General features: G+C 44.7%; 1 protein-coding gene across 8 annotated transcripts in view; it reads right to left on the bottom strand.

Annotated features, from left to right (window-relative positions):
* GOSR1 (golgi SNAP receptor complex member 1) overlaps positions 1–16,006 on the bottom strand; it is a 50,659-nt gene extending 34,653 nt beyond the window's left edge. For 3 of the 8 annotated variants that reach the window (XM_070061166.1, XM_070061167.1, XM_002718900.5), the window contains exons 1-6: positions 15,391–15,547; positions 10,802–10,916; positions 6,695–6,782; positions 6,260–6,367; positions 1,322–1,413; positions 489–563 (exon numbers count right to left, since the gene is read on the bottom strand). In XM_070061166.1, the coding sequence (XP_069917267.1) occupies positions 489–563; positions 1,322–1,413; positions 6,260–6,367; positions 6,695–6,782; positions 10,802–10,916; positions 15,391–15,421 (509 nt within the window). In that variant the 5' untranslated portion in view covers positions 15,422–15,547. Of the gene's footprint in view, positions 1–488; positions 564–1,321; positions 1,414–6,259; positions 6,368–6,694; positions 6,783–10,795; positions 10,917–15,390 lie in introns of all 8 variants that reach the window. The other 5 variants (XM_008270948.4, XM_008270950.4, XM_008270945.4 and 2 more) reach the window with 4 other exon arrangements.
* Positions 16,007–17,673: the final 1,667 nt, after the last annotated feature.

The following is a 17,673-nucleotide window of genomic DNA, read 5'->3' as shown; positions in this document are numbered from 1 at the left end:
ATGGGATGCTGGCACCACAGGCATAGGATTAACCTACTGTACCATAATGCTGGCTCTGCTGCTCCATTTTGATTCAGCTCCCTGCTAATGTGCCTGGGAAAGCAGCAAAAGACAGAAGACTCAGATGAAGCTCTTGGCTCCGGGCTTTGGTCTGGCCCAGCTATGACCACTGTGGTCATTTGGTGGAGTGAATCAGTAGATGGAAGCTCTCTCTCTCTCTCTCTCTCTCTCTCTCTTACTTTCAAATAAACAAATCTTAAAAAAAATTTCAGTTAACAATTAAATGACAAAGAATTAACAGCACAGTCTTTTTTCCTAATTCCAGTTGAGCAGCTGCAATTCTAGTTCTATCAAATTGGATATTTGGAAGAATAAAATGAACTATAATTGACAGGGTACTTGGTATAATAAAAAGCACAAGATGTTTTGTAGGTAAGTAAGTAAATTAGGAAACAGGGAAAAATGGTGCACGAACACTAAATACTTACTTTCGAAGGTGATCATGTTCTTTCAAAAACAGTTCAGTTCTTCTGTTGTTGACTCCAGACCCACTTTTATATGACCTAGAATACAGAGAAAAGTTAAGAACAGATACCGCAAAATCATATTAAGTGACTAATTCCAATGATAAAGTAGACAAATTGAGTGGCTTCATGGTTTTGAATGAACAATTAAAATACGTAATCTTTTCCACTTCCCACTAAGAATGATATAAAGAAATATGAATGTTTCTCTAATTTTTTATTTGAAAGGCAGAGAGACAGGTACAGGGGAGAGGGAAAAGGAGGGAATTATCTTCCATCTGCTGGTTCACTCAGCTCCCCAAATGACATCAGGAATGATATCAGTACAAAAATGTTAGCAGTCCTTAAATAATTTCATGTGAGGCTATGAGAATGCATTAAATCTGGGAAGGTTTCAAGATTTCAAAAAAATAGGTAATGCTATGATAATAGCTACCTGAAAATATAATTAATGGGCAGGAGATATATAATAATCAGGAAGTGAGACATAGAAAGCTTCAGTTATTGATAATGTAATTCTTAGGGTGGGCGGTAAGAAATCAGAGAAGAATTCATGAAGAGATCATCTAAGTTGAACTTTGAACTAAGACAGTAAAGTCAGGGTTGACAGAAGTCAGGAGATAAGACTGATACAATGTAGATTAGGACCATGTTGTTGCTGTAATGTTCAAAGACAATGAAATGGGAATTAGAGATTCTGAAATCTAAATCATGGTTTTCCAACTCATTTGAAATTAATCACAGACACATTCTAAAGCTAAATCTGAATGTTCTACAAAATATAAAAGGTAACTTACTCAATATCCTTTCGCACTGATCCCATGAGATTCTCCCTTTCCCGTATTGCTACAAAATTTGCTTTCGTTTTATGGAATTCATGCGTATAATCCTGCAATAAACCAATATCCAATCTCAACATAAGCTAGTTATGCACTACTATTTCCATTTGATTGAATCAGTTATGCATCAGTTATCATGTTGTGAATGTCTATCAAGAAAACTGCTATTTAAGAAATCAAATTACCAAAAGGTGAAAATAACTTTATAGTTACTTTCCTCAAGAGTGACTAACTTCTTTCAAATGAAAATAATTCACGGGTTATCAGTTTCATTTAAAATTTCTGTGCTCCGATCTTCCAGCGGCTTTTTCTTATGAGATAGAATTGGAAAAAAATCTAAGATAAAATGATTAAAACAGCCTAGGATAAAAGTTGGGAGGCTCTTTCTATTCAATTGTACATCCATGGGCTTATTTTCAAAATCTCATTCTTTCAGAGAATTAACTGTTCCCAGACAGTCAATTCCTAAATTAATCAAAAGAACAGAGAACTGTAAAGAACAAAACAATCATTATATATTTTATTTTTATATGGCTATTTTAAAAAGATTTAAGGAATATTGTTTTTAAAATTCAGAAAAGCAGATAAAGTTCAAAATCTCTCACAAAGTACATGTTAACCTTCTAAAAACAAAAATAACCATGATCCTGGGGAGAATATGGAAAAGAACATTAATTTAATAAATTCCCTGATAAAATTTTAATTTTAATTTTTTTTGCTATTAAAAAATGCCGCAGAGGCATGCATGTAGAGCAACGGGTGAAGCAGCTGTTTGCTACACCAGCATCCCATACGAAAGCACTCATTCAAGTCTCATCTACTCTACTTTCAATCCAGCTCCCTGCTAATGCACCTGGGAAGGCAGAAGATGGCCCAAGTACTTGGGCTTCTGCCACCCACATGGGAGACCAGGATGGAGTTCTAGGTTCCTGGCTTCAGACAGGGCCAGACCTGGCTATTGTGTCCTTGTATTTTTGTTTTTGTTACTTTGCCTTTCAAATAAATAACCGCCCCCCCCCTTTTTTTTTAAAGATTTTATGTATTTCTTTGAGAGGCAGAGTGACAGACAAGAGAGAGAAAGGTCTTCCATCTGCTGGTCTACTTTCCAAATGGCTACAACGGCTGGAGCTGAGCCAGGAGCTTCCTCCGTCCCCAACATGGGTGTGGGGGACCAAGCACTTGGGCCATCCTCCACTGCTTTCCCAGGCCATGAGCAGAGGGCTGGACTGGAAGTGGAGCAGCTGGGACATGAACTGGCGCCCATATGGGATGCTGGCGCTGCAGGCAGAGGCTTAGCCTACTATGCCACAGCGCCAGCCCTCAAACAACTCAATCTTAACAGCAACAAAAAACTGCAGGGAGGGTTTTGAGCCTAGTGGTTAAGACGCCAGTAGTTGGGTTCCTGCCACCCATGTAGTAGACTCGGCTTGAGTTCCCAACTCTCACCCTTGGCCAAGCCCAGCCCTGCACTGGCTGTTGAAGGCATTTGGAGGACTGAACCCAGGGATGGATGTGCTCGCTCTCTCAAATAAATTAAAAAAAAAAAAGTTTCAGCTGCAATAGTCTTTCATATTTATTTTACTGTACCCTTTTCTTCAACCCTGCACCAATTTATGTTCCCAACAATAACATACAAGTGTCTCGTGTATAATTTTGCCAGTAATGGGAGATAAGTTTCAATACTTACTAATCTGACCAGTAAAAATCATGTCAATTTCTATATTTTTATTAGAGAATATGGCTAAACATCTTTTTATGATTTTGGTCATTCTTGGGGTCAGTGCTGTGGTGTAGTGGGCTAATCCTCCTCCTTGTAGCACCAGCATCCCATATGGGCACTGGTTCGAGTCCTAGCTGCTCTCTTCCTATCTAGCTCCTTGCTATGTCCTGGGAAAGCAGTAGAAGATGGCCCAAGTGCTTGGGCCCCTGAACCCTCATGGGAGACCTAGAAGAAGCTTCTGGCTTCAGATTGACCCAGCTCCAGCCTCTGCGGCCATTTGGGGAGTGAACCATAAGACGGAAGACCTCTCTTTCTGTCTGTCCCTCTCTCCTGTAATTCTATCTCCAAATAAATAAAATCTTAAAATAAATAAATAAAAAAATGTCATAGGTGAAATAAAATGAGATTTTGGTCATTCTTTTTTTGTAAGGAAGTTCAAATTCTTTGTCCATTTTCATATTAAACTTTTTCTGTTAATTTCTCTGTATATTTTGTGAATTTGCCCATTTATAAGTTTTCTTTTCTTTTTTTTTTTTTTTTTGACAGGCAGAGTGGATAGTGAGAGAGAGACAGAGAGAAAGGTCTTCCTTTGCCATTGGTTCACCCTCCAATGGCCACCACGGCCGGCACACTGTGCTGATCCGATGGCAGGAGCCAGGTGCTTCTCCTGGTCTCCCATGGGGTGCAGGGCCCAAGCACTTGGGCCATCCTCCACTGCACTCCCTGGCCACAGCAGAGAGCTGGCCTGGAAGAGGGGCAACCGGGACAGAATCCGGCGCCCCGACCAGGACTAGAACCCGGTGTGCCGGCACCGCAAGGTGGAGGATTAGCCTAGTGAGCCGTGGCGCCGGCCTAGAAGTTTCTTGAATTAGGTCTTGCCCTGTACCACTCAAAAATTAATAATTTTTTTTTGACAGGCAGAGTGGACAGTGAGAGAGAGAGACAGAGAGAAAGGTCTTCCTTTTACCATTGGTTCACCCTCCAATGGCCACCGTGGCCAGCGCGCTGCGGCCAGCGCACCGCGCTGATCTGATGGCAGGAGCCAGGTACTTATTCTGGTCTCCCATGGAGTACAGGGCCCAAGCACTTGAGCCATCCTCCACTGCACTCCCTGGCCACAGCAGAGGGCTGGCCTGCAAGAGGGGCAACCGGGACAGAATCCGGTGCCCCAACCGGTGCTAGAACCCGGTGTGCCGGCGCCGCTAGGCGGAGGATTAGCCTAGTGAGCCGCGGCGCCGGCCTAAAACTAATAAATTTCATTCATGCATTACTCTGAACTTCCAATGGTTTCTTTTTCAACATTAAAATTTTTAATCCACTTGGAATATATTCTGGGTATGAGAACTGAAATAGAGACTGAAATTGCTATCACTCATATCCCCCAATTAGTCAATTGTTACAGTCTGTTTATAATTTCACTTCATCCCACCGATTTAAAACACAAACCTTATCAGAAACTAAATTTCCATGCATATTTGCATCTATCCATGAATTGTTTATTGTACTATATTGAAAGCTTTTTTTTTCTCAAGAATCAAACTATCTTTATTCTAGTTTTTAAGGTTTTTTTTTTTTAGAGATTTATTTATTTATTTGAAAGTCATAGTTACATACAGAAGGAGAGAGAAAGAGAAAGGTCTTCCATCCGTTGGCTTACTTCCCAATTGGCTGCAATGGCCAGAGCTGCGCCAATTGAAGCCAGGAGCCAGGAGCTTCTTCTGTGTCTCCCACAAGGGTTTAGGGGCCCATTCCACTGCTTTCCTAGGCCATAGCAGAGAGCTGGATCGGAAGTGGATCGGCCAGGACTCAAACTGGCGCCCATATGGGATGCCAGCATTGCAGGTGGCAGCTTTACTGGCTACGCCACAGCGCTGTCCCCTTAACAGTTTTTTTAAAGAAATTTTACTTGAAGGGGAGAGGGAGAGAGAGAGAGAGGGAAAGAGAGAGAGAGAGTAAGCAAGACAGAGATACTGATTTTCCATTCTCTAGTTTGCTCCCCAAATGCCAGCAAATAGCTAAGTCAGGACCAGGTCAAAGCTCAGAGCCCAGAACTCAATGTGGTTTCCCACATGGTGGCAGGAACCCAAGTACTTGAGTCAACATGTGCTGCTTCCTGGGTCTGTATTAGCAGGAAGATGAGACAGGAGGCAGAGAGGAACTCAGTCACTCTGGCACAGGACGCATGAGTCTTAACTGACATCTTAACCACAAGGCCAAACAGCAGAAGATGGCCTAAGTGCCATCCCTGCCACCCCTGTGGGGAGACCCAGGTGAAGTTCCTGGCTCAGCCCTGGCTACTGCACCCAACTGGGGAATGAACCAGAGGTTGGAAAATCTCTCCCTCTCTCTTTGTAATTCTGACTTTCAAATATATAAATCTTAAAAAAAAAGTTTAGTTTTATTGGTATAAATTTAGTATACTAAATATAGTAAATTATTTTCATGAGGCTCTGAAGAAACAACACTCTAACCAGTAGATATTGCCTATTATGCATGACCACTGGTTATTGCACTGTCATAATTGGCTATATCTTCCATTTACTCAGTGATGGGTATTATTCAATTCATCAGGAAAATACAAGACCTACTAGACATTTTCAGAATTTTGTAATGCTGACAAAAGTAAAATAAGACATTTCTATAGCAAGGCATTTATCTTCTCAGATGATTTTTCTCTTTTTTTTGGTTTTGAATATTTATTTATTTATTTGAAAGAGTTACACAAAGAGAGAAGGAGAGGCGGAGAAAGAGAGTGAGAGAGCCGAGAGGGGGAGGAGGGGAAGAGGGAGAGGGAGAGAAAAAGAAAGAGAGAGGAGGGTGGGGGGTATTCCATCTGCTGGTTCACTACCCAACTGGCCACAGAGGCCAGAGCTGTGCTGATCCGAAGCCAGGAGCCAGGAGTTTTCTCCCGGTCTCCCATGCAGGTACAGGGGTCCAAGGACTTGGGCCATCCTCTACTGCTTTCTCAGGCCATAGCAGAGAGCTGGACCAGAAGTAGAGCAGCTATGACTCAAACCGGCTCCCATATGGGATGCCCGCATTGCAGGCAGCAGCTTTACCCACTATGCCACAGCACCGGCCCCCTCTCTTTGCTCTTTAAAATACATGAGTACACATCCTATTCAGCAATATAGAAAAAAAAACCTCTTGCCCAAGTCTCAAGCCCAAGATATTACCTGCAATATGTCTCTGTGTCGCTGTAGTGTGTGCATCAGAGCTGCATTCAATGAGGGTACACCTGCACTATTGGTATATTCTGCCATTTTATCATTCACTCCTGTAAGCTAGAAAGAAAGAAGAAAACAAAAATAATTTAGAAAGCACTAATGACAGCTAACAGAAAACTGTCTATATGCTCTTTTGGCTGACAGCAGAAACACCACACAAGACAATAGGTAAGGATTCGGCATTTCCTCCTCATTCCCTAATTGCTAGAACAACACCCATACAACATGGGAATGGCTCTCACTGAAATTCGAGTGGCCTGGTGAGACACATATCTTGAACAAATGGGTGCTTTCAATAAACATGTCTGCATTAACATAATCCTGGATCATATCTAACAAGTATACAGATACTAGCAAAAGAGTAATTCAACAGAAAGCACTTACTCTTGCCAAAAGCTGTTCAATCTCAATGGCCATTGTTTCAAACATTCTGTCTTGACTTGATCCGTTTAAAAGGGGTGTTGTGTCAGAACTAGAGAAGTTCAATGAAAGGGAATCCATTACTCACATAGTCCTTTAAAATATACTTAAAACAATAAAGAATTCTTAAAGAGGTCAAATAGAATCCCTGAGACATAAAAATCAGAAATTATTTTTATAGAAGTTCTCCTATAATGATTACTGAGTATTTTATTTCAGCATAAAATATCATCAAATACAAGCTCTCCCAAGCAATAGCTCCAATCTCTAATAATGTAAAGAAATTCCAAATGCTTGTTTACAGTTTCCCAAATGATAGAAATTAACTTAATCTAATGGCAATGCCCAATTTTGAATCTGAGAACAAATTATGTGAAATGAAACTGTAGCACTAAGAAATACAGCATGTAAGAGGAGTTATACAATGTATTATGCTACAGGGTCTACAAGGAATAATCTTAAAAATTCTACCCCAAAGAAGTTATGGTTCATTAGACTTTTTTTTTTTTTTTTTAATTTGACAGGCAGAGTTAGACAGTGAGAGAGAGACAGAGAGAAAGGTCTTCCTTTGTTGGTTTACTCCCCAAATGGCCGCTACGGCCAGCACTATGGCTGGTGCTGCAGCTGGCGCTGCACCAATCTGAAGCCAGGAGCCAGGTGCTTCTTCCTGGTCTCCATGCAGGTGCAGGAGCCCAAGCACTTGGGCCATCCTCCACTGCCCTCCAGGGCCACAGCAGAGAGCTGGACTGGAAGAGGGGGAGCAGGGACTAGAACCTAGTGCCTATATGGGATGCCGGCGCTGCAAGTGGAGGATTAACCAAGTGAGCCACGGCACCAGCCCTCATTAGACTTAAATTTAAACAATCCACAGATCAGATAACCAGTTACTGAATAATCAGGAATTGGCTAAAACACAGACAGCCAGGAGCCTCTTCCAGGTCTCCCATATGGGTGCAGGGGCCCAAGGACTTGGGCCATCTTCCATTGCTTTCCAGGCCATAGCAGAGAGCTTGACCGGAAGTAGAACAGCCAGGAATCAAACTGGCACCCATATGGGATGCCGGCACTGCAGGAGATGGCTTTACCCACTATACCACAATGCTGGCCCCAGATTCAAATTAGAAAACCACATGTCTGAAAAGTTTCTTTTGCCTCTTCTGAAAAACCACTAACTCTCCTCAGGCCCCAGATGGTATGCACTAATAAATGAGCAGCTTGGGACCAGCGCTGTGGCATAGCAAGTAAAGCTGCCACCTGCAGAGCTGGCATCCCATATGGGTGCCGGTTCAAGTCCAGACTGTTCCACTTCCAATCCAGCTCTCTGCCATGGCCTGGGAAAGCAGTAGAGGATGGCACAAGTCTTTGGGCCCCTGCACCCGCGTGGGAGACCCAGAGGAGGCTCCTGGCTCCTGGCTTCGGATCAGCACAGCTCCAACGCGGCAGCCAATTGGAGAGAGAACCATCGGATGAAAGACCTCCCTCTCTCTCTCTCTCTCTCTCCTCTCCTTCTCTCTGTGTAACTCTGACTTTCAAACAAAATAAATAAATCTTTAAAAAAAAAAAAAAGTCATATAAAGGAACAGTCCAGATTCTTTTCACTTGGTATATAAAGGTAAACCCAAAGCAACACACTGCTATAAAATCTATATTACATGTTGATAATTCAACTTTAGGTCCTAGGGTAAACACGTTGGCTCTGCTCTTTACAAGCAATGTACCCTTACTAAAAGAAACAATATTCTGGTTTTCGCAAATAAAGTTCAAAGCAGCAAAAAAAAAAAAAAAAAAAAAAAAAAAAGAAACAATACTTTGGCTACAGTGTGGATATGAGCCTTTTGTTGGAACATGAATACAGTAGGATTTAGAATGTGTGTTCTGGAAGTGGAAAGACCTTGGTTCAAATCCAAGCTGAGCTTTTGTTGTCTTTATAATTAGCTGAAAAATACCTCACATATTACTAACCTTTGGAAAAGCATGTTAAGTAAGAGTAGATTAACAACTAACAACTTTGATACCAGGAATTTCACTGCTAGGAATATAGGAACATTCTGTTTAAAATATTTCCAGCAGGGGCCGGAGTGGTGGTGCAGTGGGTTAACGCCCTGGCCTAAAAGCGCCGGCATCCCATATGGGCGCCAGTTCCAGTCCCGGCTGCTCCGCTTCCTGTCCAGCTCTCTGCTATGGCCTGGGAAAGCAGTAGAAGATGGCCCAAGTCCTTGGGCCCCTGCACCCATGTGGGAGAACCGGAAGAAGCTCCTGACTCCTGGCTTCAGATCGGCACAGCTCCGGCCGTTGCGGCCATCTGGGGAGTGAACCATCGATGGAAGATACTCTCTGCGTAGCTCTGACTTTCAAATAAATAAATAAATCTTTAAAAAAAAATATTTCCAGCAGGATTTACATAAATCTCTTAGAACAGTACCTGAGATATGATGAATATTCTGTCAGCTTTTTTTTTTTTTGACAGGCAGAGTTAGTGAGAGAGAAAGACAGAGAGAGCTTCCTTTGCCGTTGGTTCACCCCCCAGTGGCCACTGTGGCTGGCGCACCGCGCTGATCCGAAGCCAGGAGCCAGGTGCTTCTCCTGGTTTCCCATGCGGGTGCAGGGCCCAAGCACTTGGGCCATCCTCCACTGCCCTCCCGGGCCACAGCAGAGAGCTGGACTGGAAGAGGAGCAACCGAGACAGAATCTGGTGCCCCGACCAGTACTAGAACCCGGGGTGCCAGCGCCGCAGGCGGAGGATTAGCCTATTGAGCCATGGCGCCAGTCTCTCTGTCAGCTTTTAAAATTATTTTTATTGCTAATTAGCAAGAATGAGAAACAACATCCATCCATCAACTGTTTAAGCTACATATACAGTATACCACCATATACAGCAAATGCATATACCAGTTACAGATCCATAGCTGAATCTAAAAAGATAATATTAAACAAAAATGCAAGTTGCAAATTATGTAACAATAACAGAATACCATGAATTGCTTAGAAATATAAACACAGATAGTAAAAAATATATGATTATAAAGAGAAAGAATGCTGGACATCACAAGGGGTTCAACTGAATTGATAATGATCACTGTTTAAACTGGGAGATAGGTACTGGGGGTTCATTATATTCTTCCTTATTATTTTCTAAGTGTCTTAAATATTTCCCAATTTTAAAAGTTTGACTAAAAATGAGCATAGGATTCAAAGATAACACAGTTTCCATATATTCAATATGGTAATAACTTGATTTCTCCAAAAAGTACCCAAATTAAAAATAGCTTCAACAATTTGAGGCTGCACACTGCATTAGAGTCTAATAGAATAAACAGTAGAACAGCAGGAATACTTTGCATTGGGGCACCTCCTCAGATCTATTTAGCAATTAGAAAACAAGAAATATGATGTGGGTAAATCAGTCAAATTTTTTACACTAGCTGTACTACAAATTCTTGTTTTTGATACAAACTCATTCTTAAGTCCTAGCAGTCTCCCCAACACTGTCACAATCTTTGTCTAAGGATTCCAAATAAATACTGTCCCAAGAATTAGGAAGAACTGGGGCTGGCGCTGTGGTGCAGAGGTTAACGCCCTGGCCTGAAGTTCTGGCATCCCATATGGGCGCCACTTAGAGACCCAGCTGTTCCACTTCCCATCCAGCTCTCTGCTATGGCCTGAGAAAGCAGTAGAGGATGGCCCAGGCCCTCGGCCCCTGCACCTGTGTGGGAGACCGGGAAGAAACTCCTGGCTCCTGGCTTTGGATAGCCACAGTTCCAGCTGCTGTGGCCAGTTGGAGAGTGCGCCAACAGATGGAAGACCTCTCTTTCTCTCTCTGCGTAACTCTGAGTTTCAAATATATAAATAAATCTTAAAAAAAAAAAAAAAAAGAATTAGAAAGAATTTAGTAAGTCACAAAAATAAAGCAATAGAGAAATATAGAAATATAGAAAAATAAAGCAACAGAGAAAAAGAAACATGAAAAGTTGAATAGACCAAGTTACAGAGGTTGTATATTTTAGTTTAACTTTGAATGCTTTAAAAACATTATACAGTTTAAGGCATAAGAGAATCTGGTAGTACCTATACCTGTCGCGTCTTCCATCTCGGGCACTGCTGTGACTGTAACTTGTACACAGTTTACTGAAGGAAACTAGCTTCAGGTCAAGTTCATTTTCCAGCTGTCTCGCCTGCTTCCTGAGATCTTAAACAAATTCATAAGAGCAAATAATTAGACCCCAACAGACCATCAACAGACATGAAAATCACAACACTACTCCTTTTTTTAAAAAAATATTTGAAAGGCAGAGAGAAATCTTCCAGTCACTTGCTTATTCCTCAAATGCTTGCAACACCCGGGGCCGATCCAGGCAGAAGCCAGGAGCCTAGAGCACAATCCAAGTCTCCCCTGTGTTTGGCAGGGATCCAATTACTTGAGCCATCACCAGCTGCCTCCCAGCGCATGCATTAGCAGGAAGCTGGACTCAGAAGTGGAGCTGGGACAGGAACCTGACTCTGATATGAGCTTCCCAAGTGGTGACTTAACTGCTGAGCCAAACACCTGCCCAGCACAAGGCTACTGTGAAGAAAGCAAACTGTGAAAAATGAGGAGATACTGATCTAGACCCTCCCCCCCCATAAAAGAGAAAACTGAAGACTTATCCAGGAAAGTAAATTAGTCATACTTTTTTTCAACTTCAGATGGATGGAGCAAGAAACCAAATAGCAATAAAAGAGGCAGATTTATTCCAAAGACAGCTAGACAACAAATGTTGTTCTAACAGCCCTGAAATTATTTCTATACCAATAACTCAATTTCTGTAACTCAGAGAAAAATGAGAATACAAATTACAAAGAAACTGAACAGAGTTTACAATTAATATATCAATTTGCCAGCTAAATTTATAAGAGTTTGCTTTTGACAGGGATTTTTGCTGTCTTTTTATGTTCCAAAGCATTATTAGGCTTAAAAAATTCTTTTGAGGCTGGCACTGTGGTGTAGCAGGTAAGGCCAAAGCCTGTGGTACCAGCATCCCATATGGGTGCTGGTTTGGGTCCTGGCTGCTCCACATCCGATCCGGCTCTCTGCTGTGGCCTAGGAATGCAGTAGAAGATGGTCCAGGTCCTTGGGCCCCTGCACCCACATGGGAGACCTGGAAAAATCTCCTGGCTTCAGATCAGCACAGCTCCAGCTGTTGCAGCCAACTGGGGAGTGAACCAGCGGATGGAGGACCTCTCTCTCTGTGTTACTCTTTCAAATAAATAAATAAATAAATCTTCTGAAAAAAGAAATTATTTTAATAATAGTAAAATGAAAACAAAATAAATTATCATTACAAGAATTAAAATCTGCTTTTTAATAAACTCATCTAAAGAATCGAGAGGCTCAAAGTAATAATAAAAAATATGCTATCAGTAAGATCAAATACAAGCCAGAAATCAAAACGTTAAGTTCTTTTTTAAAGATTTATTTATTTACTTGAAAGTCAGAGTTACACAGAGAGAAGGAGAGGCAGAGAGAGAGAGAGAGAGAGAGATCTTCCATCTGATGGTTCAATTCCTAGTTGGCCGCAAGGGCCGGAGCTGCGCCAATCCGAAGCCAGAGCCAGGAGCTTCTTCCGGGTCTCCCATCCAGGTGCAGGGGCCCAAGGACTTGGGCCATCTTTTACTGGTTTCCCAGGGCCACAGCAGAGAGCTGGATCGGAAGTGGAGCAGCTGGGTTCAAACCGGTGCCCATATGGGATGCTGCCACTGCAGACGGTGGCTTTACTTGCTATGCTACAGCGCCGGCCCCCATGCATAGTTTTCATAATATGCATTTTCACAAACTTAAAATTTTTTCTCCTGACCGGTGCTGTGGCTCACTAGGCTAATCCTCCACCTGCAGTGCCGGCACCCTGGGTTCTAGTCCCGGTTGGGGTGCTGGTTCTGTCCCAGTTGCCCTTCTTCCAGGCCAGCTCTCTGCTGTGGCCCAGGAGTGCAGTGGAGGATGGCCCAAGTGCTTGGGCCCTGCACCTGCATGGGAGACCAGGAGGAAGCACCTGGCTCCTGGCTTCGGATCAGCACAGCGCACCAGTCGTAGCGGCCGCTTGGGAGGTGAACCAACAGAAAAAGGAAGACCTTCTTTCCTTTTTTTTTTTTTTTTTTTTGACAGGCAGAGTGGATAGTGAGAGAGAGAGAGAGAAAGGTCTTCCTTTTGCCGTTGGTTAACCCTCCAGTGACCACCACGGCTGGCACGCTGCGGCCGGTGCACCGCGCCGATCCGAAGGCAGGAGCCAGGTGCTTCTCCTGGTCTCCCATGGGGTGCAGGGCCCAAGCACTTGGGCCATCCTCTCCACTGCCTTCCCAGGCCACAGCAGAGAGCTGGCCTGGAAGAGGGGCAACCGGGAAAGAATCTGGCGCCCTGACCGGGACTAGAACCCGGTGTGCCGGCGCCGCTAGGTGGAGGATTAGCCTATTGAGCCACGGCGCCAGCCAGGAAGACCTTTCTCTCTCTAACTCTGCCTGTCAAAAAAATAAAAAAAAAATTTTTTTTTTAATTTTTTTTCCTTTAAATTTGAGAGGCAGAGAGAATGTGCATGTGCACACCCATGAGTGAGACAGAGTGAGCAAGAGAGAGACAGGGAAGTAGAGGGCTCCATTTGCTGGTTCATGCCCCAAATATCTGCAAGATCCTGGGCTGGGCCAAGCAGAAGCTGAGAGCAAGAAACTCCATCCAGACCCCCCACCTAAGTGCCATGAATCCAATTACTTGTGCCATCACTGCTGCCTCCCAGGGCCTGCAGCAGCAGGAAGCTGGAGTAGGAAAGAACCCCAGCATTGAATCCAGGCATTTGGATGGAGGAGTCAGAACTGCTAGGCAAAAGGTGCCCACAAACATTTTGAAGACCTGGCATATGCATGGATTCCAAAACAAATTCTTAAAGTTTTATTTGAAAGAGGCAGAAGTCGGGGGGGGGGGGGGGAGTACTGCCACCCACTGGTTTACTCTCCAAATGCGCCAACAGCTGGGATGGAGCCAGGTCAAAGCCAGGAACCCAAGCAGTCAAGCTACTGTCAGCTGCCTCCCAGAGTGTACACTGGTAGGAAGCGGAGTTGGGACTCAAACCCAGGTACTCTGATATGGGATGCAGGCTTAACCGCCATGCCCCGACATCCACCCCACCAAAAACTTTTAATTCCATTTTCCCACAAACTTTCTGAAATACTCTCAAACGAAAGAATGGTATAAGAATATCTTTTTCCAGGGATAAGGGATACAAAACATATTTTTCAATACACTCTGCAACCAGAAGTAGGAAGAACAATATGGTGGAGCATATAAGCCAGGGACCAAACCCCAGTTCAAATCTCAGCTCAGGTACTCACTGGCTCGGATTTACTGGCCATCTCCTTGGCCTATGAATCTCAGCTTTCTGTTTTTTCAACCCTTACCTTCACCTAAAGCACCTGGCACAGAGTAGGTTGTGAATAATGAGCTGCTATAAATAGTACAGTATGGTGCTTCCAAAAACCAGAGCCTACTGACCAGTATTACAGGTATCAGTAGCCATTTGTACATAATTTTAAAATTCTTCTAGCTAGTCCGCATTATTTCAAATACAGCACACCTGTCTGTAGTTTTAGTGATTGTCTTCTCCAATAAAAAAAAAAAAATCAAGTAAAAGCGTTCTGAAAGACGGGCACCCTTCCCCACCCTGTGTCCTCACCCCAGTAAAAACAAACCCACAAACAACAACGACAAACAAGTAAGAAAGGCAAGAAAGAGCGAACTTAAAACTGAGTTTCTTGGACCAAGTGGCTGGCAGTGGCAACACTGATTTCTACACGCTTCGGGGCGTAGCAACAGGCAACAGTGCAAAAGGGGAACGGGATTCGGAGGGCGGGTTCTCAGTCTATGTGAAGACGAGCGACAGGGAAAGCTGAGCTTCTCTGATCCCTGTCGAGCGCAAAGCTCTGCTCTGCGCTGTGAGTGACTTCACTTTATCGGACCATAGTTTCAGGAAGTGAATAAACACAGCTGTCAAGTCACAAGCTTTTCTTTGGTGCAAGAGGTACCGCCAATGTAGTCACAACTCGCAAAGGCTCTCTCAACTTTCTCTTCTGTAAGAAAACTGATCCTAGACGCCGGAGCGGAAAGCAAAGTTACTCTCTCTGCCTCCAAGCACGCAGTCCTCCAAGTCCCAGACGGAAGCTGCCGTGCGGACCCGGCAGAGGCCGCCCTGCCCTCATCCCCCTGGGCACTGGGACTGACAAGTTCCTCCTTTCTCGTTCCCCACTCAGTCTTCTAACAGTGCCCTCAACTCCAAGGCGCCGACTCCTCCAGCCTCCGGGCTCGGCGTTTCCTCGCTCGACGCTCAGCTCCCGACTGCACACGGCAGCTCCTGGTTCCACCACCCGTAAGGCCGGATCACACCTGGCGCTGGGGGCCCCTCCGCCCCGCCATGACGGCTCCGTCCCCGGCGCCAACCCCTGCCCCAGGTCCCATTCAGCCCGCGGAGTCAGCCGGACCGTTGGGTCTCCTCAGTCCGCAGGCCCCCAGGGCTCCCGCGGCGCAGGTCCCGCCCCCAGCTCGGCCCCTCCGGAGATCTGGCTCTTTCCTCTGCTACCTCCCCCAAGACGCGCCCTCCCTCAGTCCCCTGCCCCTCACAGGACCCACCCGGAGGCCTCGCCCTCACCTTCCCAGTAATTGCTGGTTCCTGCCGCCATCTTTGTTGTCCAACGTCAGTCGGGATAGGAGAGTAGACACGGTGCGAGCCAGAGAGTCCCCTCCACGCCTTCTTCCGCTCTGGGCGCCGAGGCCGATGGGATACAAGAACCTCCCAGAGCCCGCCACCTGGTGGCCCACTCGGGATCTCGCAGTTTTTGAGTCACGGGACTGAAAACTTGAGTTCCTGAAATTCGCAGAGTGTCGGTGTTCGGGTGCTCAGACTCGCTTTCCAGGCCCCAAGCCGTGCTCATCTCCCTCCTGTGGACTTCTCCCTTCTCTCAGAGAGCCGCCCTCACACAGAACTCCCTCCATTTCCCTCAACTCTCAGCTGTGTATCTTCAGCCGGCCTCTTCCTTTCTTGGAGACAGAGACTTTTCTCCCCGAAGCCCATCCCTCAGGATCCTGTGCTCCGCCACGCAGTCTCTCTGGCGTGAGCCTTCTCCCCGCTGGCGGCTCGCTCAGAGTCTCAGCCCTCTTTCCTGTGCAGAGAGTGCTTGCTAACTGCTCACACGGGCTCTCATCCAAACCCACCCTTACAGCTACTCGTACCGACCTTGTTCCGGCTCTGGTCAAGTGTAGAAACCACCTGTGACGTTCCCCCTGCCTATTAATAATGCCTCTAGTATTTCCTCGACACCCGGCGAGAACCACCAGACATAGTTGTAATTGTTAACTGTCAAACGCAATTTACAGAATTCTGGGGCAGACGAAAGCCTACTCAGTTTACCTATATTTTATGCTTTCCATTGTTTGTTCTTCCACATGTCTCCAGTTTCCTTTTCTTTTTAATATTTATGTATTTATTTATTTGAAAGAATTACAGACAGAGAGGAAGAGATAGAAAGAGGCAGAGGTCTTCCATCCATTGGTCCACTCCCCAAATGGCCGCAGTAGCTGGAGCTGGGGTTGATCTGAATTCAGGAGCCAGGAGCTTCTTCCTGGTCTCTCACGTGAGTGACAAGGGCCCAAGCACCTGAGCCATGTTCCACTGCTTTCCCAGGCTCGTTAGCAGGGAGCTGGATTACAAATGGAGCAGCCAGGACACAAAGCAGTGCTCATATGGGATGCTGGCTTTGCAGACGGTGGCTTAACCCATTATGCCACAGCGCCAGCCCAACAAGGTTCCTTTTCGATCATTTCCTTTCTGTTTCAAGAATTCCCTTCAGTCGTTTTGTTCTAGAGATTGTATTTATGTATTTGAAACCCAGAGATCTTGTTATCATTGGGCAGCTGAGGAGCCCTGGCCCCCCAGCTTTGCTGTCCTTGGCACCACCCAGGCTGAGGGCCTGGCGGCGGCCGAGGCAGTCTAGGCTCCGCACTCAGCCTCTGCTGGCAGCAGGTTTTTTTCTGTGGCATTTGTCTGGAGTAGTGCAATATTACTGTTACAACTTTTAGTATGCTGTCTTGCTAGGCTACTTATTTCCTGGTCCTTTGGACAGAGAAGAATTTCCTTTGGGCTTTTCTTATCTGCATCCGTTGGCATTCTGCACCCATTATGGGATATACGAAGTGAAGAGAGTGTTCAGGGCACTCGCTCCCACATTGTTCTCCACATCCTGAGGCCCTAGCCACTCTGCATTCTTTCTGCTCTAAGTCTTCTTATTTTTGTTTCACTTACAGTGTATGAAGATTTTGCTGTCCTTGGTGAGAAAAATACAAACACGTCCCCTCCATTCTGCCCAGAACTGAAATTTTCCATTTACATTTTTGACAGATTTTAATTATCTGCTAAATTTCTTCATCTTGTCTTAATTTATTTATAATAATTTTTTTAAAGATCTATTTATGTATTTGAGAAAGAGATCTTCCATCTGCTGGTTCACTCTCAAAATGACTGTAAGCCAGGAACTCCATCCTAGTCTTTCCTGTGGATCGCAGGAGCCCAAGTACTTGAACCATCTTCCTCTACCTTCCCAGGCACATTAGCAGGAAGCCAGATCAGAAATGGAGTAGCCAGGACGCGAATCAACTCTCCAGTGTGGGACGCCACCATCACAGACAGCAGCACAATGCCAGCCCCCAACCATTCTTTTAAAATTTCTGATAACAACTGACAAATCTGAACCTCCAATGGGACTGTTTCTATTTTTTGCCTTCATCATTTGAGCTTATCTTTTTTAAAAAAAGATTTATTTATTTATTTGAGAGAGAGAGACAGAGAATCTTCTATCTATTGGTTCAGTTCCCAAATGCCTGCAACAGCCAGGGCTGGGCCATGCTGAAACTTAGAGACAGGAACTCCATCTGAGTT

This window comes from Oryctolagus cuniculus, chromosome 17 (assembly GCF_964237555.1).
Source record: "Oryctolagus cuniculus chromosome 17, mOryCun1.1, whole genome shotgun sequence".
NCBI lineage: Eukaryota > Metazoa > Chordata > Mammalia > Lagomorpha > Leporidae > Oryctolagus > Oryctolagus cuniculus.
Note: the sequence above shows the minus strand (reverse complement) of the source record. Positions and strands in the feature narration are given on the sequence as shown.